General features: G+C 39.9%; 2 protein-coding genes and 1 long non-coding RNA gene across 3 annotated transcripts in view; all 3 read left to right on the plus strand.

Moving 5' to 3' along the window:
* The first annotated feature begins 663 nt into the window (after window positions 1-663).
* Window positions 664-27,276, plus strand: part of LOC306988040 — a 403,025-nt gene continuing 376,412 nt past the window's right edge. Inside the window, exon 1 of the long non-coding RNA XR_013795308.1 lies at window positions 664-891. This is a non-coding gene — a long non-coding RNA (uncharacterized lncRNA). The remainder of the gene's footprint in view (window positions 892-27,276) is intronic.
* LOC306988771 (SLAM family member 9-like) lies at window positions 11,527-15,942 on the plus strand (the record flags this gene model as incomplete). Its single annotated transcript, XM_079593920.1, has 3 exons — window positions 11,527-11,833; window positions 15,439-15,723; window positions 15,791-15,942. 3 exons carry the CDS (start codon window positions 11,527-11,529, stop codon window positions 15,940-15,942), a joined length of 744 nt encoding a protein of 247 aa, XP_079450046.1.
* LOC306988036 (uncharacterized protein) lies at window positions 23,158-27,014 on the plus strand. Its single transcript, XM_079592740.1, has 6 exons — window positions 23,158-23,463; window positions 24,621-24,926; window positions 25,193-25,489; window positions 25,689-26,018; window positions 26,254-26,397; window positions 26,495-27,014. The coding sequence occupies exons 1-6, from the start codon at window positions 23,178-23,180 to the stop codon at window positions 26,509-26,511; spliced, it is 1,380 nt and encodes a 459-aa protein (XP_079448866.1). The 5' UTR covers window positions 23,158-23,177; the 3' UTR covers window positions 26,512-27,014.

The following is a 27,276-nucleotide window of genomic DNA, read 5'->3' on the forward strand; positions in this document are numbered from 1 at the left end:
TACTTCCTGAACTTTAGCCAGCTCCTTTGTTTCCATGTCTGTCATTATTGGACAAACGGATTAATCCAGGTGTGTCTGATTATTGTTCTTGGTCAGGCACACCTGGATTAATCAGTTTGTCCAATAATGGCAGACAGGAAACAAAATAGCTGGCTAAAGTTCAGGAAGTAGTGCAGCTGTGCATAAAGCCCATTGTGAATAAGTCCCTCACGAATGAAGGGGCGTTGTTAGACACGACTATAGCCTTTGACTATATACACAATACAGCACGGCTCAAGTACCTTATTGCGTTTATAAAACAGGTACCAGAAAACATCAGTAAATGGCCTCATCTGATGGAGCTCAAATGAAAACAGGAACGGTTCTCATGCACTGCCATTTTTTTTAAAAACACAATATATAATATTTCCACACACTTTCATTTGATCCGATAGCGTTTCCACGACTTTCCAAAATGGGAAATATAGAGAGATTGAATACAGCAGTGAGAAGAGAGAAAGATGTAAAATTAACCGTCTCTCCTTCAGAAACACACTGGCAGCAGTGTTTACTAGTTTTTTTTTTTAATGTAATGCCATGGTAATATAACAACATATACAGGTGAAACTCGAAAAATTTGAATATCGTGCAAAAGTTTTGAATTTAAAGCTGCAGTCCGTCGTTTTTCCTCTTTGTCGCCATCTCTGTTAGAAATCTGCAATTGCAGTTATTCGCGGAATTATTAACTGTGCGTGGGTAGTAAATCGGCATGAAACAGCGCGGATGAACACAATGTATTGAGGCTGCCGCGTCGCTGTGGATACTGTAACGTTACTGTCATCAGCAATCTCAGAGTATACTTTTTGAAAGTGTCAACATTAGAATTTTCATCGGAAAATGTCATCTGAACAAGTAAGTAGCCTAACATTCACTTTTGTTCTGACCAAATTCGGGGGGTGGGGGGAAGCATTGCAGTAGCTATATCATGCTGATTAAATCTAACGATTGCTTATATCACGTCAAAACGTGAAAAATATATTTTTTCTGTAGCCACTCTGAAGTCCGAAGTCTTTGGGTTTTACAACTGGTGAATCTCCAGTTGTCACTGGTGATTGTCGCTTTAAACTTTCGGGATCCGCCATACCAAGTGCTAAGCTAAATCTCCACCTCCATCATCCACACACGCTAGCCGGGGACTCCTTCTCTATGTGTACAGAAGTGACGTAATGATGCAAAGACATGCTCGAAATTCCCGCGGAAATCCACCAGTACCACTGGAATTAAAATCATTATTACAAGCTTTCCGTTTTGAATCGAGGTAAGGCAAGCAGATCGTTTTGAACACTGGCTGGTTACGTTTTTTTTCAAAAATGTCTTTTTTGATATTTTTAAACCCAAAAAAGTGCCGGACTGCAGCTTTAAGTAATTCAACTTAAAAGGTGAAACTAATATATTATATAGACTCGTTACATAAAAAGTGAGATATTTCAAGCCTTTGTTATAATTTTGATGATTATAGCTTACAGCTTATGAAAACCTTTTCACAATATTCTACCGGTAATTTTGAATTTGTTTTTTTTATAAATCACAGTCATATAGGCCATAAGGCCTTAAAAACACACCTGGCTTTAATAGTATTCAAACTAGTTCAACAATTGCTTTCTATAGAATAGATAAAATATTTAAACAATACCCCTCTATAAAATGTGGGCTTTCTGCCATAGGAACTCAGGTCAATTCCTGCACGAGAGGTGATTGTGTGGTGCCTCACAGACGTACAGCTTTCGGACAATATGTAGCCTACTATCAATTAAGGGGACAGAGATATGGAACAAATTACCGGTTGCTGTGAGAGAAAGCCCGACCTTCCCCAGTTTTAAGAAACCAACTTAAACGATGGCTTAAAACAAATCAAGTATGTGCCCACTAATGATAATTGTTGTAATTTAGATAAATGGGTACGGTTCATTGTATTACTTTATAGGTGTATGTACACACCAAAATAGATCTAGCACTTTGCAGCATCTAATAGTACTTTAAGAAATTGATAATGCACTTTGAGTAGCACTTTACTGTGTATGTGTATATGTGTGTGTCCGTCATGTATGAGTATGTCATTTTAGATGCCCTGTTTGCTAATTGCGGCATTTCTTATATGTTGTTGTTAATTGTAGTGTCTTTTAAATTAAGTCAAATCATGTTTAAATTAAATGTTTAGTTTTTTGTTACTAGGTATTGTTGATGACCTCACATGGGACTACAAATGTAAAATAGCCTGGGGGCTAGTAATCGGCGATATAAACGATACAAAATTGGCCTACGATAGAGGCCAATTTAATTCTATCGCGATAATGCATGTTGATGACGCAATCTACCCACGAAATTTAGAGCCACGAGCTGCAACCGGCTGAAACGCATCATATTCGTCGTCATCTTGAGTAAACATGGCTGAAAGCGAAACGGAGGAGCTGGTGAAAAAGATCGGTGCAACATCCATTATTTGGACTTGGTTCGGATTTACTGTAAGCCGTCGGACGAGCAGCAGCAAACAGACTATACAGACGGTGTATGTAGTGAGGTCCAGTCTATACAGAGTGTGTGGGGCAACAGTTCGGTAACACACACGACTAATCTGTTCTACCACCTCAAAACGAAACATGTCACTGAATACCAGCGCGTATTCACAAAATAGTGGTGTAAACACAACATCTCTGTGTGTGCCCGATTTTAAGATTCGTGGTTGTGTTGCTTTTTAACTGAGAAGACTGTTTTTCTGCCCTTTGCATCTTTTGTGTCCTTTAAAAAAATAGCCAAACTAAAACTACATTTGATTTCGAGTGCCTTCTGCACTTTTTACTGTCTATGGCATGGCACTACTGTAAATAAACTTTTCTACTTGAAGCATTTTCTTTAGTTGACGTATAACAGGAGAAACTCGAAAAATTAGAATATCATGCAAAAGTAACAGGTGAAACTAATATATAGACTCATTACATGCAAAGTGAGATATTTCAAGCCTTTATTTGTTATAATTTTGATGATTATGGCTTACAGCTTTATGAAAACCTTTTCACAATGTTCTAATTTTGAATTTGGGGTTTCATAAGCTGCTAGCCATAATATAAACATTAGGGCTACTTAAAGCTAGTGTACTTGAATTTTATTTATCTGCAACATTATGTTGTATAATTACAGTTTTGCATAATAAATGTTCTCAAAACTACATACACCGTTTCTTTCTTTAAAAAAAAAAAACATTTAGCAGTTGTTTGGCTTTCCTTAGGGTCTGTGTAACCTGTTCTGAAATGGTTTTATTATAATTTATATATATCGTGATATATATCGTTATCGCAAGAGGCTGCAATGTATATCGCAATATGGATTTTAGGCCATATCGCCCATCCCTACTGGGGGCCAACTTTGGCGTATGTACATTGCTGAAAAGCTATGTTCATTCATATGCATTGTCCCTTTTAAATAAATAAATATCAAGAATTCGACTGAAGTGTGCAGCATGATAGCACGGCAAGTTACGCAGTACTCATTCTCGTTATCTCAGGGAATTGAGGTTACGTTAGTAAACGAGGGAACGTACTATCGATATGGTTCACTCGTACTGCGTCGCTAGTCGGAAAGGGGTAGCGCTTGGCGGAGCGGAACCATCCACTGCGGGGCCGAAGAGGCCGGTGAGGGAGATTGGGGAGTCGCAGAAAGCAGCCTTGTCTGCGTCCTTGATCTCCGTTAGGTTGAGCCATAAGTGACTTCCAACACCACTAAGCTGGCCATAACTCCTCCGATTGACTTGGCCCTGCGACCATTACATTTACATTTAGTCATTTAGCAGACGCTTTTATCCAAAGCGACTTACAACTGAGGACTACAGCAAGCGAGTCATCGCGAAGAGGCAAAAATAACGCAAGAAGTGCTCAAAATACAAAGTTCAGGCATTGCTCAGAGTAGCATAAGCCAAACAAGGTAGGATTAAAGAAAATAATTTTTTTTGTTTGTCATAGACAGTATATATAAGATGGACACAGCGACCCTATAGATTTCAGTGGAGAAAAGTGAAGCCCATTAGAAGCACTTCCTGATCGCCAGGCGAACTGCGCAGACTCAATCTGAGCTTGTTCGACGTAGATGTGACGTGAGTCTGACAGCTGTCAGTCTTCTAGTAGCTGTGCCGAGATAAATCTGAATCATTCCCTTCCGAATCTCACAGAGACGGAGAGCGTGAGCATTAGCTGTCCATGAGCTAGCAGCGGGAGCAACTTTATCACTCTCTATGGGCTTCTCCCTTGACTTTATCATGCCTCCACATCCCCCCGATTGCTCGTGAGCTTCTCCGCCGGTCTATACGGTAATTTCTCGACTGTGCGACAGAGAGTCGAGTGGTTATAACGCAATCGTTAGCCTATTTTTACAAAAACGGCTTCTACGGGGCCATAACGTAAGATACAAGGTAATGGAGTCTTTTATAAATTGTCGTGTTTCTTTAGAAATAAATAATGAGTCTTTAAACGCCTCAGGTGTAAAATTATTTGCTGTCAAAGTGACACCAAATGAATGGAAGTCAATGGGATGCTAACAGCAGGTGATGGTCTGCTAATCAATGGCGGCCCCCGGGGAAGCTTCAGTTTCCGGCTGATGGATTACCCCCTTGTGAGGCACACGGGAACTGTGCAGACGTGAGCTCACTCGTGCACGATCTCTCAGGCCTTTGGCTCGGCTGTTTCTTCCCCTGAGGTTCCTGGGAGGGAACAGCTCGTCTCAGTGAGCGCAGCTTCTGTGCGGGATTTCCCAAGTCAGGTGACGCACTCACTGTGCTCATCAAATGGGTGCAGGTGTGCCCTACATCCGACACACTCGTGGCGCTGCATTTGAAACAACGCTGCATATAATTTGCTCTTTTAGAAACGCCGGATAGATCACTGAGATCGCTGACTCAGCTCGAGTGCTGTCAATCCACTTGCTTGCAGAGCGCCGATCAGTCAGCTTGATAGCAGGATAGGAATCTGAGTTCCTACGGCAGAATGTACTACGCAGTACGAGTGAACCGTATCTACAGGGAACATGTGTTTCAACTTGAGTTTCAAAAGAGTTATTTTACTCAGATTTGCTGAGTAAAGTCTGCAAAAATAATAAAAAAACTAAAAAACATCTCGTTATAAACTCAAGTATTTCGAGAGCAAATTTTCCAAACACCAAATATCTCTGGTAACCAAATGCAAATTTCTCTAAATGAAAAATGATATAGGTTCTTGTGTTTTCTCATTAATATTCACTGATTTTGTTGTAACAATGCAGGCAAACATTATAAATGTTATTCACTGGTTTTGGGGTCAAAATGGATTCTGCAATGGTTGTCTTTGTTTTATCTGTGCATATATTTGGTTAGATCTGTTGGGTGGATAAACAGCTTCTGCTGGATGTTTGTGGAGCGTTTTTTCTTCTTCTTCTCCAAGTACGATTATCTCCTGCTTTTGCACTTTAAGAGTGCACGCTTTCACTGCGTGATGTAGCCGATTATAAAGCAGTGTGAATTCCCCCGAACATCAAGATATGAGGATAAAATCTGGATGACTTTTCATATCTTTTTACAGTTATGTCGTAAGACCATGTTAAGCAATGTCATGCAATGTCACACGGGAAAGAGTGCCGTTTTTCCTGAACATCAGCATGATTGTTAATGTGATACTGATTTTATGTAACAGTTCAAAAAACAAAAAGTTAACATTGAGTTACATCTTAGACACAATATTTTCTGTTTATGCTCTATTTCACAAAGAATAAAGTTATATCATACAAACAAATCCACAGAAGAGCAGTCACGCATCTCTGAGAAACACACACACACAGCAGTGTTTTGTTTGAATCTACATTTTATAATGAATTGGGTGAGTCAAAGATGATTCAAAGACCCATTATTAAATGCAGTCACTCTTTGTTCCTGAATCAGTCGGTTGTTTAGAACAAATCGGCGGAATTAATTATTGTTAAATATTGTTAATATAAAGTGACTAATTAATTAAGACAGTGACTTGCCGCCACATACTGGTAGTTTTGGTTTCATATGTAAAGTATCTTTTTTTTTTTTTTAAGTTGTATTCAAAACAATATCATAACATTATTGTCACAGTATGTTCAGTGTGTTTAGTTTTCATGGACTTTTAGTGTTTTGTTTTCACTCATCTTCTGTGTTCCTTGTTTGTTTGCATCATCTTGTTTGAGTCACTACTTAAGTTCTCCTTTTACAGTCTGTCAGTCTGTACTATCTGTCTGCTTGCCTGCCTTTTGGGATTTACTACTAAACTTCATCTTCATCGTCTTCGACTGCCTGCACACACCCGTGACAGAAGACCGAACCAAGATTATGCAGCTCGATTTGCTGCGTTGGCTGTGAGAGCACAGATTTTTTGTCTTTTTGAAAAGTCTCGCCATCACCAGCCCCTACGACGACGAGATCCTGAAGTCATTGTTCTGGATTGGGGTGAATTACCATCATCCCGTCGACCTCCCAGAAACCACCGGTCTGAACTGGAAAGAAGCCACCATCCGGTGTCTGGAGAACGTCCTACCCCGATCCAGAACACAGCCAGACCCAGAGCCCAAGTCATCACCATCGGCCGCGGAGACATCGTGTGAGCCCCCCGCAGACGCAGAGGACAGAGCTGACCCTCACCCTGGACGTGGAGCTCCATCATACTGTAATGGCACTTTTCCACTGCATGGCTCGGTTCGACTCGCTTTGCTTTTCCAGTGTGTGGTACCATTCGGCACGGCTGGGGTTTTCTGACCAGGGGGGTGAGCCAGCGACATCAGTGGACAAGGGAACATTAAGTATGAAGAATGAGGACTGGCTGATAGACTTCAATAAGGAACTATCAACTTCCACCCTATCTGTAAGATTGGAAATAATCCAAGATATTTGGAAGGAACAAAGACATTTGCTTTTCACCCCCTCTCCTCTAAAGGCACAGCGGTGCTGATAGTGATCTAGGCCTGCAGGCCAGAGGTTTTGGACAATGGGGGAAGTTGTGATTATCTGATTGGTCAGTTTGAATATCTCACACCTGGGTTGCTCTGTCTGTTTTTTGGATGCTGGCCTGCTCTTGAGTCAGAGGCTCTCTCTCTCTCTCTCTCTCTCTCTCTCTCTCTCTCTCTCTCTCTCTCTCTCTCTCTCTCTCTCTCTCTGGTAACATTTTACATTTTATGCTGGGTATAATTAATGTTTTAAGTTATCATTTCATTCATCCATGTTGTAACTATTTTAAGTGTAAACATTGAACCTTTTTAATTCATGGAGTCAGATTAAAACGAGATAATTGCATTTGAGAACATGTGTCTTTTTAACCCAATTGCTTTGCGATGCTAAAAAGACGGTAACACGCTTGTCCTTCACCGGCTGGCCGGGCTTCACCATCGCAGATTCTAGAAAGCACTATAAACTATGATTTTATAATTTCTTCAATCTACATGGGCTGCTATTCTAAATGTTATTCTGTCAAGTTTTGTGGCACCGCGAAGCTCAGCCAGTCCCGCTGCCGGATGTCTACAGCTCTGACGTCGAGCTGCATCCGTGTGAAAGGATCCTGCGCCGTCGCCTCTGGACCATTTTCTCTTCGCTCCATCTCGGCCCGTCAACCTGTCTACTCCATCTTGGCTCCTCCCACCTTTGACTCCACCTGAGACCCTCGGACTTGCGGCTTCACCGGGTTCCCTCGTCCTGCCGGCTCCCCCTTGGTCAGTCGTCACCACTTCTGCCACGGACTTGCGGGCCACCCGCCGCACTCCGTCCCTCCACCCCTACGGCTGCAGCAGGTTCCTCCTTCCCCTTGGCATCGCCTCTGTCTTCCATCACACCGGCTCCACCTCAGCCCCCGGGTTCTCTGGCTCCACCTTCGACGTTCGACACCGCGGCATTGCCTTGGTCTCCAGTGCCAGCGATGTTGCTTGGTTCCATCGGCTCTGTGCCTGCGGATCCATCGGCCACGTCTCCGTCGGTTTCCCCCCAGTTTTCGTCAGCCTCAACACCACCTGGACCACCTCGTCTCCCCTGTGGGCTGTCGGCACTGGGAAGCTCTGGGTCTGTGCTAGCGGACTATTTCCACCTTTACCGCCAGGGGATCGTCGTCCACTCGCCACCATCCCATCACCACCTTGGACCCTTCAGTTCCGTCTCCTCCCAGTCAGCCGTCCTCCACCTAAACCTCCTCCAGCTTCCTCTGCCGGCATGCCTACCCTTTGCCATCTCTTAGCCATCTCCTGGCTCCTTGCCTGCAGCTTCGCCTCGGCCACATCCAAAGCCCCCTCCATCCCTAGCTCACTTCTCCTGTTACAGCGCGAGGTTATGCATATCGGGAGGGGACTTTCTGTCACAGTATGTTCAGTGTGTTTAGTTTTCATGGACTTTTCGTTTGTTTTCATTCATCTTCTGTGTTCCTTGTTCAGATTCCCGCTACTCCTTTGTTTAGATGTGTTTGCACTATCTGTCTGCCTGCCTTTTGGGATTTACTATTAAACTTTGTCGTTTTGAACTATCTTCATCGTCTTCGTGTGCCTGCTTGCCAACCACCGTGACAATTATTTATGCATTTCCAGCCAGCATGCATTTATGCTACATCTGAGCTGCATTAATCAGTCTGTGTAAATGCATCTGAATACCACTCCAGATGCTGCTAAACGGTGCCACTTCTGCTGTGCAAAGGTGGATTTTGATTTGATTTGATTGGTAACAACCCTATAGTGTCTTGTTATTCTAACAGAAAAAATAATAATTATTGAGAATTTTACATAAAAGTTTACATAAAATACCCCTATAGAGGAAAAAATGCCCAAAAAAGGTACACATCTATTTAATCATAATGGAAAAGTTTATTTCTGCTACTGCTGCAAACTAACCACACAGAATTTGAAAAGCTGTCAGCTGTCCATGATACATTGAGCAAAATTGTTAACAAAACATGATAAAATATGATTGACACCTCACAACACTAAATAACACACCAGTAAATACAGATATCTAATCCAATATTTCACTCTTAGTTTTCATACAGGCCCATAAATGTACGATCAGCAAAAGCTTGTGAAAAAGTGATTCTCATGATGTTATAGGAGATGGACGTGTGAACGGAAACTCTGACTGAGGTCACAGCCAGATAAATATCACAGTTCAGCCGTATTTCTGATCAATCTGAGCATTTCAGTCATTAAGAGTTACCATCGTGGGCTTTCAGTGAACCGATGAAGAAAATGTTTCTGAAATTAGTTTTGCTCTGTTTGTGGCGTCTGGAGGGTGAGTTTTAAATGTGTTTTTATGGATTTTGTCTTTGTACTGCTGCAGAATATTAATCACTTCACATTTACATGATTAAAAGTATTTTAGTGAATCTTCATCAAACCAACATCAAGTGATTTTAAAGCTTTAATCTGTGAAAAACTCTGTTCATCAGGAGCGTTTGAGGATGAAGTGAAGTCAGTGTCTGTGCGAGAGGGAAATTTTGTCTCTCTAAACTCTGGTCTCACTGAAATTAAGGATGATGATGTGATTCAGTGGAGATTTGGAAAGGAAGATGCTTTAATAGCAGAAATCAATAAACGGGCCGACAGAATCACTGTATATAATGGTGGGAGATTCGGAGACAGACTGAAGCTGGACAATCAAACTGGATCTCTGACCGTCACACACACCAGACCTGAAATCTCTGGACTTTATAAACTACAGATCAACAGTGAGATCAAGAGTTTCAGTCTCACAGTCATTGGTGAGTTAAATATTTGCTTCACCTGCTGTTTTATATTTCAATGACCACAAACTGTAATTAACCATTTTACTTTTTTGTTTGTTCAGTTGTTTTATGTTACTCATTTCAAGTTGTAAGGCCCGGATGAATCAAACCAATAGGGGGCAGTTGATTAGAGGGTGAAGGTCTTTGCGCGTTTCTGTCTTTCCTTTTACTTAACAAAACAAGATTAAATGGAACACAATTCTCATATGTATTTTCTCGTTATTCCATCTGACTCCATAAATGAAAAAAGGTTTTAATGATATCTGGGCATCATTAAAAATGAACGAATATTTGATTATTCTTTTCCTAACTCTTAATAATTTTTTACCCGCTCAGATTTAGGAAACTATATCACTTCGAGGTCCAATTGCGTCTCTCGCAAGGTCTCCGACACAATCTCATCAGTCCCAGACTTCAAAACAGAGGTTTTTGGTTAAATACCTGAGATTTGCCATATTCACACGTACAAAATAAAAGGCTCTGATATAATCCCCTTAGATTACCCTCTCTAGAACTTAATTCAATCATTTACTTCAGCAGAGGTCTTGGCCACCATTAAAGATTTTAGTCGATCAACTTTACTTCTCTTGTAATGGCTTTGAATTGACCAAGTCCGTGATTTACTCACGTATACACTTATAACGTTGAATCAAAACAGAGATATTAGACACATCCAGATTTATGTTGATCAAAACAACATTTGCTGAATCATGAACGGAAATAACTTTTCTCTGCATCTAAGTACACTTGAAATTGAAGCCAGACGTTAGCCGTCACTAACCTATTCTTACCAAAAGTCAGTGTCTGTCCTTATAATTAGATTGTGGTCCCCTTATTCAGGGGTTCACAGCTGATTTTGTAATTGAATGGGTTCTTGTTTTACATACAGGAGATAATCTGAATGGAGGATCTGGGGGAGGCAACACCTTTAAGGGACACATCACTTTTCTCATATTTCATAACTTCTTTTAGCTTTTCATTATTGCTGGGAGAATGAGAACATTTTACCAGGCGCACTGAGACACTTTAAATGAGACCAAACATATATAGTTACTTTTTTTTTTTTGTACACACATAACATTGCATGGGTTTTCATGTTGAAAGAATTTGCATTTTAATTCTCAGGAGAGGCTTTTGTTCCTCGAGGGGACACTCAGATGAACTGGCACTAGCCTTACAGAGTTTATCTTTAAAACGATTTAAGTAAAAAAAAAAAAAAAAAAAAAACTGTTAATCTGAGATGACCTCTGTTTGTTCTTCAGGTGTGTTTTATTCTAGAGGTGCAAAAATGTTACTGTCAGTGAAGGAGGGAGAACCAGTCACTCTCAAAATGCATTTTCTCAAAATTCTGGATAATGATCTGATTCAATGGAGGTTTAAAGACACTGTAATAGCAGAAATCAATAAACGGGCCGACAGTATCACTGTATATGAAGATGTTCTTGATGGGAGATTCAGAGACAGACTGAAGCTGGACGATCAAACTGGATCTCTGACCGTCACACACACCACAACTGAACATGATGGAGATTATCAACTAGTGATCCACCATTTGAGGATGTATTTCTCTCTCACTGTATATAGTGAGTTCAATATTTGTTTCACCATGTTTAATTTTTAATTACAAAATACATTAATCCACACACCATTTTGCTTCTTTCTGTTGTTTTATATTATTCATTTAAAACTATATACCATAATTTAATTTAAAAGTAATTTAAAAGTCTTAATCTGTGACAAACCCTTTTTTTATTTGTTCTTCATGTTCGTGTTCGATGATACAGAGAAAATTTCAGTGACGGAGGGAGATTCAGTCTCTCTAAACTCTGGTCTCCCTGAAATAAAGGATAATGATAAGATTGAATGGAGGTTTCTAAACACTTTAATCGCTGAAATCAATAAACGCCTCGACAGATTCACTGTATATGAAGATGTTCTTGATGGGAGATTCAGAGACAGACTGAAGCTGGACAATCAAACTGGATCTCTGACCGTCACACACACCACAACTGAACATGAAGGAGATTATAAACTACAGATGATCAAGAGTTTCAGTCTCACTGTCTACGGTGAGTTTATTATTGGTTTCATTTATTTTATTTATTACAGCATTAAAGTAAATCTGAAGAAGCATCAAATTTTTTTCTTTCTGATATGAAACAACCTTTCATTTCCTGTTTCCGGTGAGAGTACAATGTGCGTGCCTTGCTGCCGCTTCTCGCTGGAACTTTTGTTTTGTTTGTTTGTTTGTTTGTTTTGAACACTGTGCTGTGTTTCATGTCTACCGTGTCATCTACTTTCCCTGCTGAACTGGACGTTTGCTTGGACTTTATTTTTGACACTTTCCTCTGGATCTTACTTCGGATACAACGCAGAAACGGACAACTTTTCAATTCATCACAGGCATTGTCCAACTCGCACTGCTAATCTGCTGTTTGCCGATCCTCGCACCACTCCACCGTACCTTCTACATAGGTGGCGGGTGAGTCTCCACTCCCTCGCTTATCTATCGTGGAGAGTCTTTTGAATGGTCGGTTACCCCCTGTCATTCAATTGATCTGAAAGGTTGTCTTACTGTGTTGATCGTGCATAATTAGCGACAAAAGTGCTGCTGCTTTCTTGCAAGGAAAGTCCGTTTCTCATCTGCCAGTGATGTCGTGTTGTTCCGCGGTCTGAATATGCATACTATTCGCAACGTCTCTGCACTGCTTGGAGGTTTAACTCTGAGTTTATTATTCAGCTGTGTACCTATGGCTCTTAACTATTCGTTACTCCAACTGCGTAGCCTGAAATCTCATCCTCGTCTCGATGCGACTACATACAGACTCTGTACGGAGCTTGGGGTTGCTAGGCGACGCGCTATGTCCATCGTTCCTGTCGCCGCCATTTCTCATCGCGCTGCCCATCGTCATCAGCCATTCCTTCCATTTGGTCGAACCGATCGGATATCTGTAATTCTATGCTGCCGTCTACTCACCGTGGAATACATCATACCTCACTGAAAAACTGTTTCCTGTAATCTGTCTATGATTAATCCACGCAATGACTGTGCGTCTCATCCTGCAGTTGCGCTGTTTAACTGTCGGTCTCTCACAGATAAGGCTACTGTACTCTGCTCACTACTAACTGAGAACATTTTTGACTTATTGCTCCTCACTGAAACATTGAACAAACTTCTAATGACTATTTCCACCTAAATCTCCTCACTTCTTCTGGATACAGCTACCTGGCCAAACCTCGCTTGACATCAAGGGGTGGTGGCCTGGCTGCTGTTTACCGCAATAGCATTCCAGTCAAAACTATAGACTTTCATGTCACTTCAACCTTTGAATATTTAGTTCTCAAAGTTTCTAATGTGTTACCAAATATAATGCCTGTATTTCCACTGCCCTCAATATTCACGCCCCTCTTAAAAGTAGATTTGTGCCTTCTACGCACACGTCTCCCTGGTTTACCCCTGCACTTCGCAATCTAAAAACAGCTGGTCGTCGTCTTGAACGCCTTTACAGGAAAACTGGTTTAACTGTTCACCTTACTGCTTACAATGACCATATTCAGTTATACAAATCTGCTATAAATTCCGCACGCTCTAGTTACTACTCTACCATCATCAACAATGCATCCTCTCGACCAAAATCACTGTTTTCTATAGTCAACAAACTCACCAGCCCTCCTGCACCTGTCATGAGTAACTCAGCAGACCTCTCTGAGTCTTTCCTGCACTTCTTTCAAAGTAAAACTGACAGCATTTATAATCTCTTCCCATCCATGATCTCGACTGTTCTCACGCATGACCTCCTCACCACTTCTACACTTGGTACTCTCACTGATTTTGCCCCTCCAACCCCTGCTTATATCTCTGAGCTAATCAACAAAGCAAACTCATCTTCCTGTCATCTTGATCCTGCTCCTACTAATTTACTTAAAAAATGTGCACCCGTTATTTCACCACCGATTTCACTTCTTATCTCTCAACTTCTAAGCACTGGTGTTGTTCCTCTGGAACTAAAAACTGCTGCCGTCACTCCTGTCCTAAAGAAACCTGGCTTCGACCCCTCTGACATGGCCAACTACAGACCTATTTCTAACCTAGCATTTCTTTCAAAACTGCTTGAGAAAGTGGTTGCTGCTCAACTTCAAACTCATCTGTCATCCAACAACCTCTATGAATGTTTTCAATCCGGTTTTCGCACCCTCCACAGCACTGAGACTGCACTTCTTAGGGTTGTTAATGATCTCCTTGTGGCCACTGACTCCGGCTCCACCAGTATTCTAATTCTTCTGGACATTTCCTCTGCATTTGATACAATCTCTCATAGTATTCTTATTTCACGACTCTCTGCTCTTGGTATTTCTGGAGCTGCCAAATCCTGGTTCACCTCCTACCTGTCTGATCGCCAGCATTACATCTCCATCCGCCAGTCTAAGTCCACTTCTGCCCCTGTCCCGCACGATGTTCCTCAGGGTTCTGTTCTTGGGCCTCTTCTCTTCATCATCTACATGCTCACATTAGGTAATATCATCCGTCATCATCGCTTCAAATTCCACTGTTATGCTGATGATACTCAATTATACATCCATGCTTTCCATATCAGCTTGTATTGATGAAATAAATGCTTGGATGACCAATAATTTTCTCAAACTTAACACCGATAAAACAGATTTAATTCTTATTGGTACACCTCAAACTACATCCCGTGTCTGTGTTGACAATGTCAATATTGCTGGAGTTCTGGTTCAACCTTCCACCACTGTCAAAAACCTGGGTATAATCTTTGATTCCTCTCTTTCCTTCCTTCCTCACATCTCCTCGCTCGCTAAGTCGACCTTCTTTCACCTTCGCAATATTGCACGCTTACGTTTCTTAACACCAGTGATGCTGAGACCCTAGTTCACGCTTTCATCAGTTCACGGCTTGACTACTGCAATTCACTTTTCTATGGCTTACCCAATTCTTCATTAAATAAAATGATATATATTCAGAACTCTGCCACCAGAGTCCTCACTTACACAAAGAAATCTTCCCACATTACTCCGATTTTACGCAGTCTACATTGGTTACCCATTCGCTTTCGCATTCAGTACAAGATACTCCTTATTACATTCAAAGCACTCCATAGTCTTGTCCCCAACTATATTTCTGATCTCATCCAAACATACTCCCCTGCTCGCACACTTAGATCTTCTGATACCGGTCTGTTGACGATCCCACGGCACAAACTAGCATCGTTTGGTGGAAGGGCATTTTGCTCCGCTGCCCCGACTCTCTGGAACTCCATTCCACAACACATCCATAATCTCTCATCACTACATGACTTCAAAACCCACATTAAAACATATCTTTTTGTCACTTGTTTCCCCGAACCCTGACTCTGTTCTGATTCTAACACGTACCTCTTTCTACTATGTTATCCTTCATATATTGTATGTATCGTTTCTATATCATGTTTCAATGTCAAGTGGTTTTGTAATTTATTGTAAAGCGACCTTGAGTCTTATGAAAGGCGCTATATAAAATAAACATATTATTATTATTATTATTATTAAATAAAATGTCTAAATAGCTTTTTTTCCAGGTTAAGTGTTTAAATATTGGTTCCTCTCATGTTTCTTCCTTCGTCTGCTTGAATATCTTCATTCATCCTCATTTATCTTTATTCTCTCATGTTTTCAGCTCGTCTGCCTGTTCCTGTCATCATCAGTAACTCTTCAAACTGTTCTTCATCATCATCATGTTCATTGGTGTGTTCAGTGGTGAACGTGAGTCATGTGACTCTCTCCTGGTACGCAGGACTCGGTGTATTATCCAGCATCAGTGTGTGTGATCTCAGCATCAGTCTCTCTCTACCTCTGGAGGTGGAATATCAGGATAAAAACACCTACAGCTGTGTGCTGAACAATCCCATCAGCAACCAGACCACACATCTGGACATCAACACACTCTGTCACACATGTGCAGGTACGGCAGCGCTGATATTAGTGTTTATTGACTGATCTGATCTCAGTTTGATGTGTTTATTCCTCAGACTCTGTCCACTGTTGTGGTCCTACTGAAGCTGTGATCCGATTGGTCCTCTCTGCTCTGGTGGGCGTGGCTACTGTCATTATTCTGGTTTATGACATCAGATCCAGAAGAGCTGAACGAGATCAAGCACATATTCACACATCAGGTGCATAAATCATGGTGTAATTTCTCATATTACTATTTTTCTTATGTATTCATTTATTTTTTTCCTGTAATGGCTTTATATATTAATTTGCTGTCATTTACTTTATATATAAATATATATATATATATTTTTAGATGGCTCATTTCCACACTAGAAGATATTTTGAGAAGTAACGGCAACATATTTTCTAATTAATTCTCAATAAAGAGCCAAATGTGAGTGTTAGTCATGATAAATCGATGAAAGTATGTTCAGAGGCAAATATGGCCTAACAGACAGAGAGTCAAGACTAAGATTAGCATTGACACAAGGATAACTGTTAGTGTCATTGCTAGCATTACGACCAGGGTCCATTTCTGAATCAGGAAGAAACCAGGATGAAAAGCCATGGTCCATGTTGAAGTCAGGATCAGGGTTTGAGAGAGGGTCAGGATTAGGGTTTGAGAGAGGGTCAGGATTAAGGTTTGAGAGAGGGTCAGGATCAGGGTTTGAGAGAGGATCAGGATTAAGGTTTGAGAGAGGGTCAGGATTAGGGTTTGAGAGAGGGTCAGGATTAGGGTTTGAGAGAGGGTCAGGATCAAGGTTTGAGAGAGGGTCAGGATTAGGGTTTGAGAGAGGGTCAGGATCAAGGTTTGAGAGAGGGTCAGGATTAGGGTTTGAGAGAGGGTCAGGATTAAGGTTTGAGAGAGGGTCAGGATTAGGGTTTGAGAGAGGGTCAGGATTAGGGTTTGAGAGAGGGTCAGGATTAGGGTTTGAGAGAGGGTCAGGATTAGGGTTTGAGAGAGGGTCAGGATTAGGGTTTGAGAGAGGGTCAGGATCAGGGTTTGAGAGAGGGTCAGGATTAGGGTTTGAGAGAGGGTCAGGATTAGGGTTTGAGAGAGGGTCAGGATTAGGGTTTGAGAGAGGGTCAGGATTAAGGTTTGAGAGAGGGTCAGGATTAGGGTTTGAGAGAGGGTCAGGATTAAGGTTTGAGAGAGGGTCAGGATTAGGGTTTGAGAGAGGGTCAGGATTAGGGTTTGAGAGAGGGTCAGGATTAGGGTTTGAGAGAGGGTCAGGATTAGGGTTTGAGAGAGGGTCAGGATAAGGGTTTGAGAGAGGGTCAGGATTAGGGTTTGAGAGAGGGTCAGGATTAGGGTTTGAGAGAGGGTCAGGATTAGGGTTTGAGAGAGGGTCAGGATTAGGGTTTGAGAGAGGGTCAGGATCAGGTTGAGGAGGTCATGTTGGAGTCAGGAATAGGGTCAGGATGAGGGCCAGGGCTAGTCTGTGGGTCCAGACTAAAGCCAGGGCCAGTGTGTGAGTCAGAAGAGGGATATCATGCACAGAATGGGGGATGATGTCAGAGGAAAACCGAAGTTTGCAACTCTGCCTCCTTAATAGATTGAATAAATGGAGATACTGGCCCATAAAGACTAACATAGTGGTTCCCACGACCGTCCACAAAGTGGCCCAGAATTAGCAATGTAGACCTTCACTTGAGTGACCAGATGGGGATATTAAAGTAGTCGCTTCTACACCGTGTTGATACAACGAGAAACTGTACATTGAATATTATGGATGCTCATTGAAATGTCAATTTTTTTTTTTTTAAGTACATAATTAGAGAGTGAAAACTTTATTTATTTAATGCATAAAACGTAAAATGTGTTTCCGGGTCAAAGGATCTCAAAATGATGGAGCATGTCATAATCACAAAATTAGTAAGATTTTTATAAAAATGCAAGTTCACAATGTAGCCTAATAAGCCTAAGTTTCCTTTAATGTAATATATTATTGTACATAAACTTCTTATTTTATATAAACCTGTTATGTTTTGTGCTCAAATGTATTATATTGAAAGATAATTATTATATTGTAAACACAGTTTTACATTATGTGCTTGTATTACCTTATGAACTGCGAGTACATTATAAGTTGCCATAGTGTGTTCATAATATAATACATTTCTCATACAATAACCTATTACATTATGAGCATTTTATTACAACAATAATGTGATCATTATTACATTATGTGCTGTAATTATATTATGAGTTGCTACAGATGTCTCTAATACGCTCCTCTACTGGCTGAACATGACACATTTCTCTCAGATAAGACAATCATTTTATTGCTGTCCATTTGCCATATGTATTTGCTTGCCTTTGTCAATAAAGGTTTCTCATTCTGAGGTTCAAGAGTCTCGCCATGTTTTATTACATTATGTTGAGCGCCCACTTGAGGAATACTAACTTTATGTATTGTGCCAGCAGCCATATCACCCTGTAGCCCAAGACTGGTTGCCCACTGAAGCTAAGCCAGGCTGAGTCTGGTTTGTACTTGGATGGGAGACCTTCTGGGAAAAAGCAGGTTGCTGCTGGAAGAGGTGTTAGTGAGGCCAGCAGGGGGCGCTCACCCTTTGGTCGGTGTGGGTCCTAACGCCACAGTGTAGTGACGGGGACACTATACTGCCAAAGAGTACCGTCCTTCAGATGAGATGTTAAACCGAGGTCCAGACTCTCTGTAGTCATTAAAAAAATCCCAGGATGTCTATCGAAAGAGTAGGGGTGTATTCCCGGCATTCCTGGCCAAATTTGCCCCTTGGACTCTGTCTATCATGGCCTGCTAATCATCCCCATATACGGATTGGCTTCATCTCTGTCTCCTCTCCACCAGTAAGCTGGTGTGTGGTGGGCGTTCTGGCGCAATATGGCTGCCGTCGCATCATCCAGGTGGAGCTGCACATTGGTGGTGGTTGAGGAGATTCCCCCCTTCTATGTAAAGCGCTTTGAGAGTCGAGAAAAGCGCTATATAAATGTAATGAATTATTATTTTAACAATTTCTGCACTACTCCGTATAGGCTATAAAACTTTACATTATTTTAAATATTGGGTCTCATTATGTTATGAGATACATTATGTATGAAAGTGTCTGTTATCCCGTTTCCATCTTAACGCTGCTGGTTCTCATGCCGGAGCTAGAACAAATCAAACATTATACATTTTATTATTGAACTTCTAAAATTTTCAATATGTAAAAAAACATTGGTGGTTCTGCTGGGCCCTTATCGTCCTAGCTACAGCACTCATGTGTGGTGGGCACACTGACAAGTGTGATAATGACGGCAGTCTTTAACATCAGTCGCCTCGAGACCAGGGGCTTTACTTTCACAGCTTCTACTAGCTTGCCTCTATTACACTCGCCTCACTAAACCTCATTCCCATCCGGGTCACGGCACCACATGTAACGGCACCACATGTAACCGGTCCTACTCGACTTGCTCGAAGCAAGTTTCGAACCAGCGTCTCCAACATGGGAGGAGGGAACGCTAATAAGGACACTAAAGACCACAGCTGGCCTCTACAAACTCTTACTAGTTGGCATCCTTTACACTGTGAGTCTAAAAACAGTCAAATAGTTCTGTTCATTTAGTCGTCCCAACTCATAAAAATATATATATATAATTTTTCAGCCTTTCTGTTGTCCCACAGAAAAGTTTTTTTTGGTTAAAATGGTGCTTGTGGCGAACATTACTTGACATTTTTACATTTTGTTTTTCGAAATAAATGACCCCCAGCTATGCCTCAAATACATGGCCGTAGCTGCTATGAGGTCACCGAGGTCTGGACCTCGCTATTTTTCCGAGTCGACTTTGTGAATTAATTGCCTAATACAGTATTGACTCTTCTTTGGAGATATTGCACAGTACCAATATTAAACAGACCTTCTCATCTGAGATGCCTCAGCCGTTATCTGACGGCTCATCATTGTCAAAAATATTTGAGTTACCAATAAAATCAAAGAAGGCGGGCTTTATGTTGACAGAAGCTGCTAAGCGTGAATTTCAAAGTGACGCTTCAGTTAGCACTGGTCAGCTGGTGGCGCTATGATTATAACTACATTTAGGCATGTGGAGTCTTCAGGCCAGGGCATTTATCAAATATGTGAAGTTTGGGGGAGATTGGACATTGCATGCTTGGGTTACAACAACTTCCTGTTTTATGCAGATAATAACATGTGTTAGCATTTAGCTAAGCACATGTGTTTCAACTAGAGTTTTAAAAGAGTTATTTTGCTCAGATTCACCAAAATACCAAAGTCTGCAATCAAAAGAGAAATATCTGATTATGAACTCAAGCTTTCCTCATCAAATTTTCCAAAGACCAAAACTTTATGGTAACCAAATGATATTTCTCTAAATGAACAATTACATTTACAGGTTACTGTATGTTTGCATTAATGTTTACTCAGGAATTTTGTTGTAACAACACAGGCAAACATTATACATGTAATTTAGTAACTTTTGAGTCCAATTAACCCTGCAATAGTTTTTCCTTTTATTTGATTTGTACTAGAGATGCGCGGATGGGCTATTATTTCATCCGCAACCGCATAACAAAACTCATCATCCGTCCGCCATCCATCCGCACCAACGTTTTTGACCAATCTTCAAAACCGCACCCACCCGCCATCCGCTGATTGGGCGATGCAAGGCGCTGCTGAAGACAGCCGCGAAATTTGAAAGCTCTTCGGCAAACCTGACTTTATCTGATAGGCTACTGTACAATATTTTCATTGTAGCCTAATAGAAAACGCATTTTGGCACATCATTTCAGCATGCTGCCATTTAGCCTACTATAGGACGAGCCTAGTCGTCACCCTGACATGACAGTGCGTAGAGTTAATTAGCCTATAATGTAAATGACTTATTTTATTCGAGCTTTCTATCTATTTGCTAAAAAATAAAGTGAAATAGGCGTTCATTTTGATTGCACGGGAAGAGAGCTGAGAGCGCGTCTTTTTCAGGCACAGTGCAATTCATTTTATACCAACAACAGGCCTAACAATCATATAATAAACTATAGAGCCTCGATATTAAAGAAACGCAGACTCTATTCATTCCGAAATTCAATGAAATTCCACCGCACAACAGTGCATGTTCACATTTGTAATTGTCCATAAACTAACCCGCTTGCCTTGCACATCTAATTAATGGGCACAGTTTTCCGACAATTTTTTTTCCGACAATTTGCTGTGGATGTTGAGCTTGTAGAAATCGGAAACGACACCAATTCTGCGACACAGATGAACCTTTATTGATATCTCTTTCAGACAATGCCTATTTTATATGCCAAAAGAAACAACAGGCACTAAAAAATTAAAATAAATAAATAAATATCCTAATGTAGTAGGCATAGGCTATAGCCGCATGTTTTGGCAAACAGTAAAAAATAAAAAAAAATAAAAAAATGCATATCTAAGCCTTATAGGCAGTCACCCCCACAAACTTAAATTCAAAAAATAATTATGCCATCCCTCTTTAACAATGTATACATATATTTTTCATTTGATTGGTTCAACCGCCCGCCACCCGCCCGAATTTAATTGACCCTTCACTAAGCCACGCCCGAAAACTGCTACTGGCCAATCGAGGCTTAGCAACCGTAACTAGGCGCGGGAGGTCTGGCAAGCTTTCGAGGGAGGGAAACATGCTGAAGCGTTGTGCGCTGTGCGCAAATCTGATACCCGGTATCCAAAAAGTTTGGACGGTGAGGTGGAATTTTTTTCCTTCCCAAAACCTAAAAGCTGAGGGGAGAAATGCTGCGTGGATCAAGCAGTGTGGGACACCCCATTCACAACTAAATGCCGACAGGATTAACAAAAACACCTAACCTTATATTGCTTGGAAATAATGACGGTTCTTTGTTCATAATGCATATATTTGAACGTAAAATAAGACGATTAAGACGGAGGCTCACTGACATACTTTAAATATATATTTAAGCATTTTGTTAATCGACGGTCTACTACCCCGGAGTAACTTTAAGGTTACGTTAACGTTACCCCAATCCGATCGCGGCTCTCCCGGTATTAGTGTTATTCCACAAGATGTATGGATAAGCGGTTTGATTTATAATTATTAGATTATAATTTTTGTTCACATTTCACTTACCCTGCTGTGCATGAACAGTTGTTCCTCAATGTGTGTGTTTCCCATTTGAATGGTCGGTGTATGAGGCGGCTGCTGCTTGCGCTGGGACTAACTTTAAGCCTATAGGCTTTACCTTCAATTTTGATGAAATTATTCTCTAATCGGTTGCATATGTCGTGGATTTATCCCTCGAATGCATACTGCAGTCCCTTCTGTCTCGCTTTCTCAGATATTTCACCTGTTCGCCAAAAATGACCAATTATCTCCTTGGGAATGTCTGACACCGGTGCATACACACTATAGACGTGCCAGGCGCGAAAGCTTGCCAGGCGTAACAACAGTAACTAAGGAGGGCGGGGCTTAGCGAAGGGTCAATTAAAATATAATTTTTCGTCACGTCATCCGTCCGATCCGCGGTTTATCCGCGGCTGTAACCGCCAACCACGCATCTCTACTCTGTACAAACATCTGTGTGTTTGGTTTGATCTGTCGGTGGATAAACAGCTTCTGCTGGATGTTTGTCGTCTCTGTGGGTTACGAACTGTTGTATATTGTGTGTCGGTAGTTTGTGGCTGAAGCTTTTCTTCATTTTCTCTCCTGCTGCTAATAAGAAGCTCACAATCTTCCAAATTTAAGAAACCGGTGCAACCATGTAAAGATACAGATATCTAATCCAATATTTCACTCTTCTGCTGTTAGTTTTCATTCAGGGCCAGAATTCATTTGAAAATGTAAGATCAGCAAAAGCTTGTTGATGTTCGTGATGTTAAAGGAGACGGATGTGTGAGCGGAAACTAACTGAGGTTGGGGGAGGATTCACTCACAACCAGATAAATATCTCAGTTCAGTCTTTCTGATCAATCTGAGTGTTTAGACATTAAGAGTTACTATCGTCGGCTTTCCAGTGAACCGATGAAGAAAATGTTTCTCAAATTAGTTTTGCTCTGTTTGTGTTTGTGGCATCTGGATGGTGAGTTTAAATGTGTTTTTATGTTTTAAGTTGTTTCTGTTCTGATGTGATAAATTACTGGTTAACATTCACTGTTATTCTCATATAGAAACAAATAATGTGTGATTTTCCTGAGAGATAACTCTCTTATTTGAGATTAAAGTCGATCTTAATGCAGTTATTGATTATATAAAACCATTTAACTATTTCTCATTTTCATTCATCATCTTTTGTCTCTGAACTTCTGCAGAATATGAATCACTTCACATTTAAATGATTAAAAGTATTTTAGTGAAGCTTCATCAAACCAACATCAAGTGATTTTAAAGCTTTAATCTGTGAAAAACTCTGTTCTTCAGGAGTGTATGAGTCGTCAGTGTCAGTGATGAAGGGAGAGTCAGTCTCTCTAAACTCTGGTCTCACTGAAATGAAGGATGATGATGTGATTCTGTGGAGATTTGAAGATGACGACACTGTAATAGCAGAAATCAATAAACGGGCCGACAGAATCACTGTATATGAAGATGTTCTTGATGGGAGATTCAGAGACAGACTGAAGCTGGACAATCAAACTGGATCTCTGACCATCACACACATCACAACTGAACATGAAGGAGTTTATTATCTACAGATCAACGGTGTGATCAAGAGTTTCAGGCTCTTTGTCTTTGGTGAGTAAAACTTTTGAGTGATACGGCCCCACATATGAGATTTGATGTTCAGTGACGTCACATGACTGTCAGAAACTGTTCAGACGATTTGAACTGCGGCGCAAACAAACATGGCAGCGACCATCTCACATTTTATATCAAGATCATGACCAGCATGACGGATCGCCATGGAAACAATAAGCGGGAAACGTTATAAAATAAATGCCTTGAAAAAACTCACCCAGTCAGAATCTCGCGTGAAAGGGTTAAATAGCCGATTGGTTTCTCCTGTTTGTAATGACAAAATTAAATTAAACTCCATTTTTTCTTTTCATTGTTTATGATATTGTTTATTTCCGTCACTCTAAACTCTGATAGGAATAGTAGTTTATAGTAATCTTCAGGATCTTGAAATGTATGTGATGTTTGATAGAGAGCCAACGCAGTGTTGACAGAACGGCTGATATGATGTCACTTCCTGGTTCTAGTAAGAGCTCGAGCTGCTGGAGTTTGCTTGATAACACTTTACATTACAGCAAATACTGCGCATTTAAAACACATTTACAGCGTAACTTTCAGCAATTATAGTGTACCTACAACATGTAAAGTTTTAGGAATAAAGTGGTAATAACCAGAAGAATTAACTCATTATTTATACTGTAGGTATTTTAAAACTAAGGGGATCTTATTCTAATATTATGATACAACAATCTTACATTCTGGAGAAATTTATTGAGAACATACACTGCAAACCTTTTAGTAATAATAATACCAATACATATACTCTTTTTGAAAATTATAGGGTATATCTGCATTTATAGAGTAGTTTCTTTTAACAAAAGTGCACTGAGAACTAAAACTATTGCAACTTTTGCTGAAATACTGTATAAATATTCTCTTGTTCATGTAGTTACAGGGAAAGTGTGACTTCTGCGACTGAACATTTAAGTGTTGCTTTTACTCTTTTGGTCCATTAAGTTAATAACACTTTATTTTATTTTTTCTCTTCTATTCTATATATTTAAAAATGTTTTTGAGTTTTTTTATTAATTATCTTTCCATTCATCATCTTTGTACTGCTGGAGAATATTATTAATTTCACTTTTAAATGATTAAAAGTATTTTAGTGACATCAAGTGATTTTAAATCTTTAATCTGTGAAAAACTCTGTTCTTCAGGAGTGTATGAGTATGTGAACGAGGGAGATTCAGTCTCTCTAAACTCTGGTCTCACTGAAATGAAGGATGATGATGAGATTCAGTGGAGATTTGGAGATGAAAACACTTTAATAGCAGAAATTAATAAACGGTTCGACAGATTCACTGTATATGAAGATGTTCTTGATGGGAGATTCAGAGACAGACTGAAGCTGGACAATCAAACTGGATCTCTGACCGTCACACACACCACAACTGAACACGAAGGAGATTATCATCTAGTGATCAACAGTGAGATCAGAGACAGATTTTGGCTCTATGTCTACGGTGAGTTAAATATCAGTTTCACGTGTTTTATATTTTAATCAGCACAAAGATACAATTAATAATTCAAACTCCATTTTGCTTTTCTTGTTTAATGATGATATTCATTTCAAATTTACATTTCAAACTATTTACTTTTATAAACCATCAAGTGACCGTCTAAATCTGTGATGAACCGTGTGTGTGTGTGTGTGTGTGTGTGTGTGTGTGTGTGTTTGTGTGTGTGTGTGTGTGTGTGTGTGTGTGTGTGTGTGTGTATGATGATTCAGTCCTGGAGTCAGTGACGGAGGGAGATTCAGTCTCTCTAAACTCTGGTCTCACTGAAATGAAGGATGATGATGAGATTCGGTGGAGGTTTGGAAACATTTTAATAGCAGAAATCTATAAACGGTTCGACAGATTCACTGTATATGAAGATGTTTTTGATGGGAGATTCAGAGACAGACTGAAGCTGGACAATCAAACTGGATCTCTGACCGTCACACACACCACAACTGAACATGAAGGAGTTTATAAACTACAGATCAACGGTGTGATCAGAGAGAGATTCAGGCTCGCTGTCTTTGGTGAGTTCAAAAACGTTTAAACCTGTTTTTTAATGACAAATTTTAATGAATTAATTCACTATTTTGTTTTTCTTATTTTATATTGTTTATTTTAAATGTAAATTTTAAACTATTACATTTAGTAAACCATTATAAAGTGATTTAACAGTATTAATCTGTGACAAACCCTGTTTCTGTTTGTTCTCTGTGTGTTTGACAGATGAAGTGACGTCAGAGTCAGTGAAGGAGGGAGATTCATTCTCTCTAAACTCTGGTCTCACTGAAATGAAGTATTATAATCGGATTCAGTGGAGATTTGGAGATGAAAACACTGTAATAGCAGAAATCCATAAATGGGTCGACAGATTCACTGTATATGAAGATGTTCTTGATGGGAGATTCAGAGACAGACTGAAGCTGGACAATCAAACTGGATCTCTGACCATCACACACACCACAACTGAACATGCTGGAGATTATAAACTACTGGTGTATTCAGATGTGTTTACAGGAAGATTTTCATCAAAAGTATTCAGAGTTTCTGTCGATGGTGAGTAGAGGTAATTTTTCTTCTCCTTCAAATATTCTTATTTACTATTTACATATTGAATTGTTGAATCGTTTATAGTTTGAGATGACAGACCGTATAAAAACTTCAACCGAATATAATATTGTTGATTAGATTTGATCATATTTCTGTGTATTCAGAAATATTAGTTGATGTCAGCGCTGATATTAGTGTTTATTGACTGATCTGATCTCAGTTTGATGTGTTTATTCCTCAGACTCTGTCCACTGTTGTGGTCCTACTGAAGCTGTGATCCGATTGGTCCTCTCTGCTCTGGTGGGCGTGGCTACTGTCATTATTGTGGTTTATGACATCAGATCCAGAAGAGCTGAACGAGATCAAGCACATATTCACACATCAGGTGCATGATTGATGATGTCATTCTCACAAACTGATTTTGCATGTATAAGTATCTGTGAGATTTATTATTTATGGCTTTTTATGTTTATCATTTTCAGGAAGTATCGAAATCTAAAGCAGAACGTCGAAGTTTAAAGGTTCTTCAAGTGTGTTTTTTTCTTCTAGTGTTTTTTTCATAATAAATACTGATGATTATTTGAGTTTGTGCTCTCTTTCAGTGCCAGATTTGATCAGTGTCACTTTATTGTTTATATTTCACTATTGTTTATAACTTCTCTCAGAAACAAAAAAAAAATTAATAAAGAGACACAGATCTCACTTTACTACTGCTGTATATTTGCTGTATGTATTTTCTTGCCTTTATCAATAAAGTTTCTCACTCTGAGGTTCAAGAGTCTCTCCATGTTTTATTCAGAGGAATACAAACGTTATGTATATTTTAAATATTTCAACAGTGTAGCATATACAGCTTTATTTTCACAGGTGCTTCGTATAGCTTATCTGTAAAAACATTATTTATTTATTTTTTCAATTGTATCAACTCATAAAACTAACTCTGTTACATGTTGTAGTTGCAGATTTACTGCAGGAAAAATATACAATACCGTGTTAAGTTCGTGTTAGAGATCACATGCAGCATCACAAATATTTTACTTGTTTATTATTACGTTAAGGATCTCACGATACTTGCTTTTTATTTTTTTTAATGTATTTTAATGACAAAACATAATTTACATACAGGAGTACATATAACCATACATGTCAGGGGTAAACAAAAGGGGGGAAAGGAAGAAAGAGAGAAAGAAACCAGAAAAAACGTGTACATATTAAACAGTATGTAGTATGCATGTACAGTATGTAGTTTTCCTTACTTTTAAGT

The sequence above is a fragment of the Phoxinus phoxinus genome (assembly GCF_949152265.1).
Source record: "Phoxinus phoxinus genome assembly, chromosome: 20".
Lineage (NCBI taxonomy): Eukaryota > Metazoa > Chordata > Actinopteri > Cypriniformes > Leuciscidae > Phoxinus > Phoxinus phoxinus.

Excerpts from the sequence above, each read along its gene's own strand:
- LOC306988036 (XM_079592740.1), top strand. The coding sequence starts at position 23,178 with ATGAAGGGAGAGTCAGTCTCTCTAAACTCTGGTCTCACTGAAATGAAG. Across the intron at positions 23,464-24,620 it reads TTTCAGGCTCTTTGTCTTTG|GAGTGTATGAGTATGTGAAC; the intron begins GTGAGTAAAACT and ends TCTGTTCTTCAG. Across the intron at positions 26,019-26,253 it reads ATTCAGAGTTTCTGTCGATG|ACTCTGTCCACTGTTGTGGT; the intron begins GTGAGTAGAGGT and ends TTTATTCCTCAG.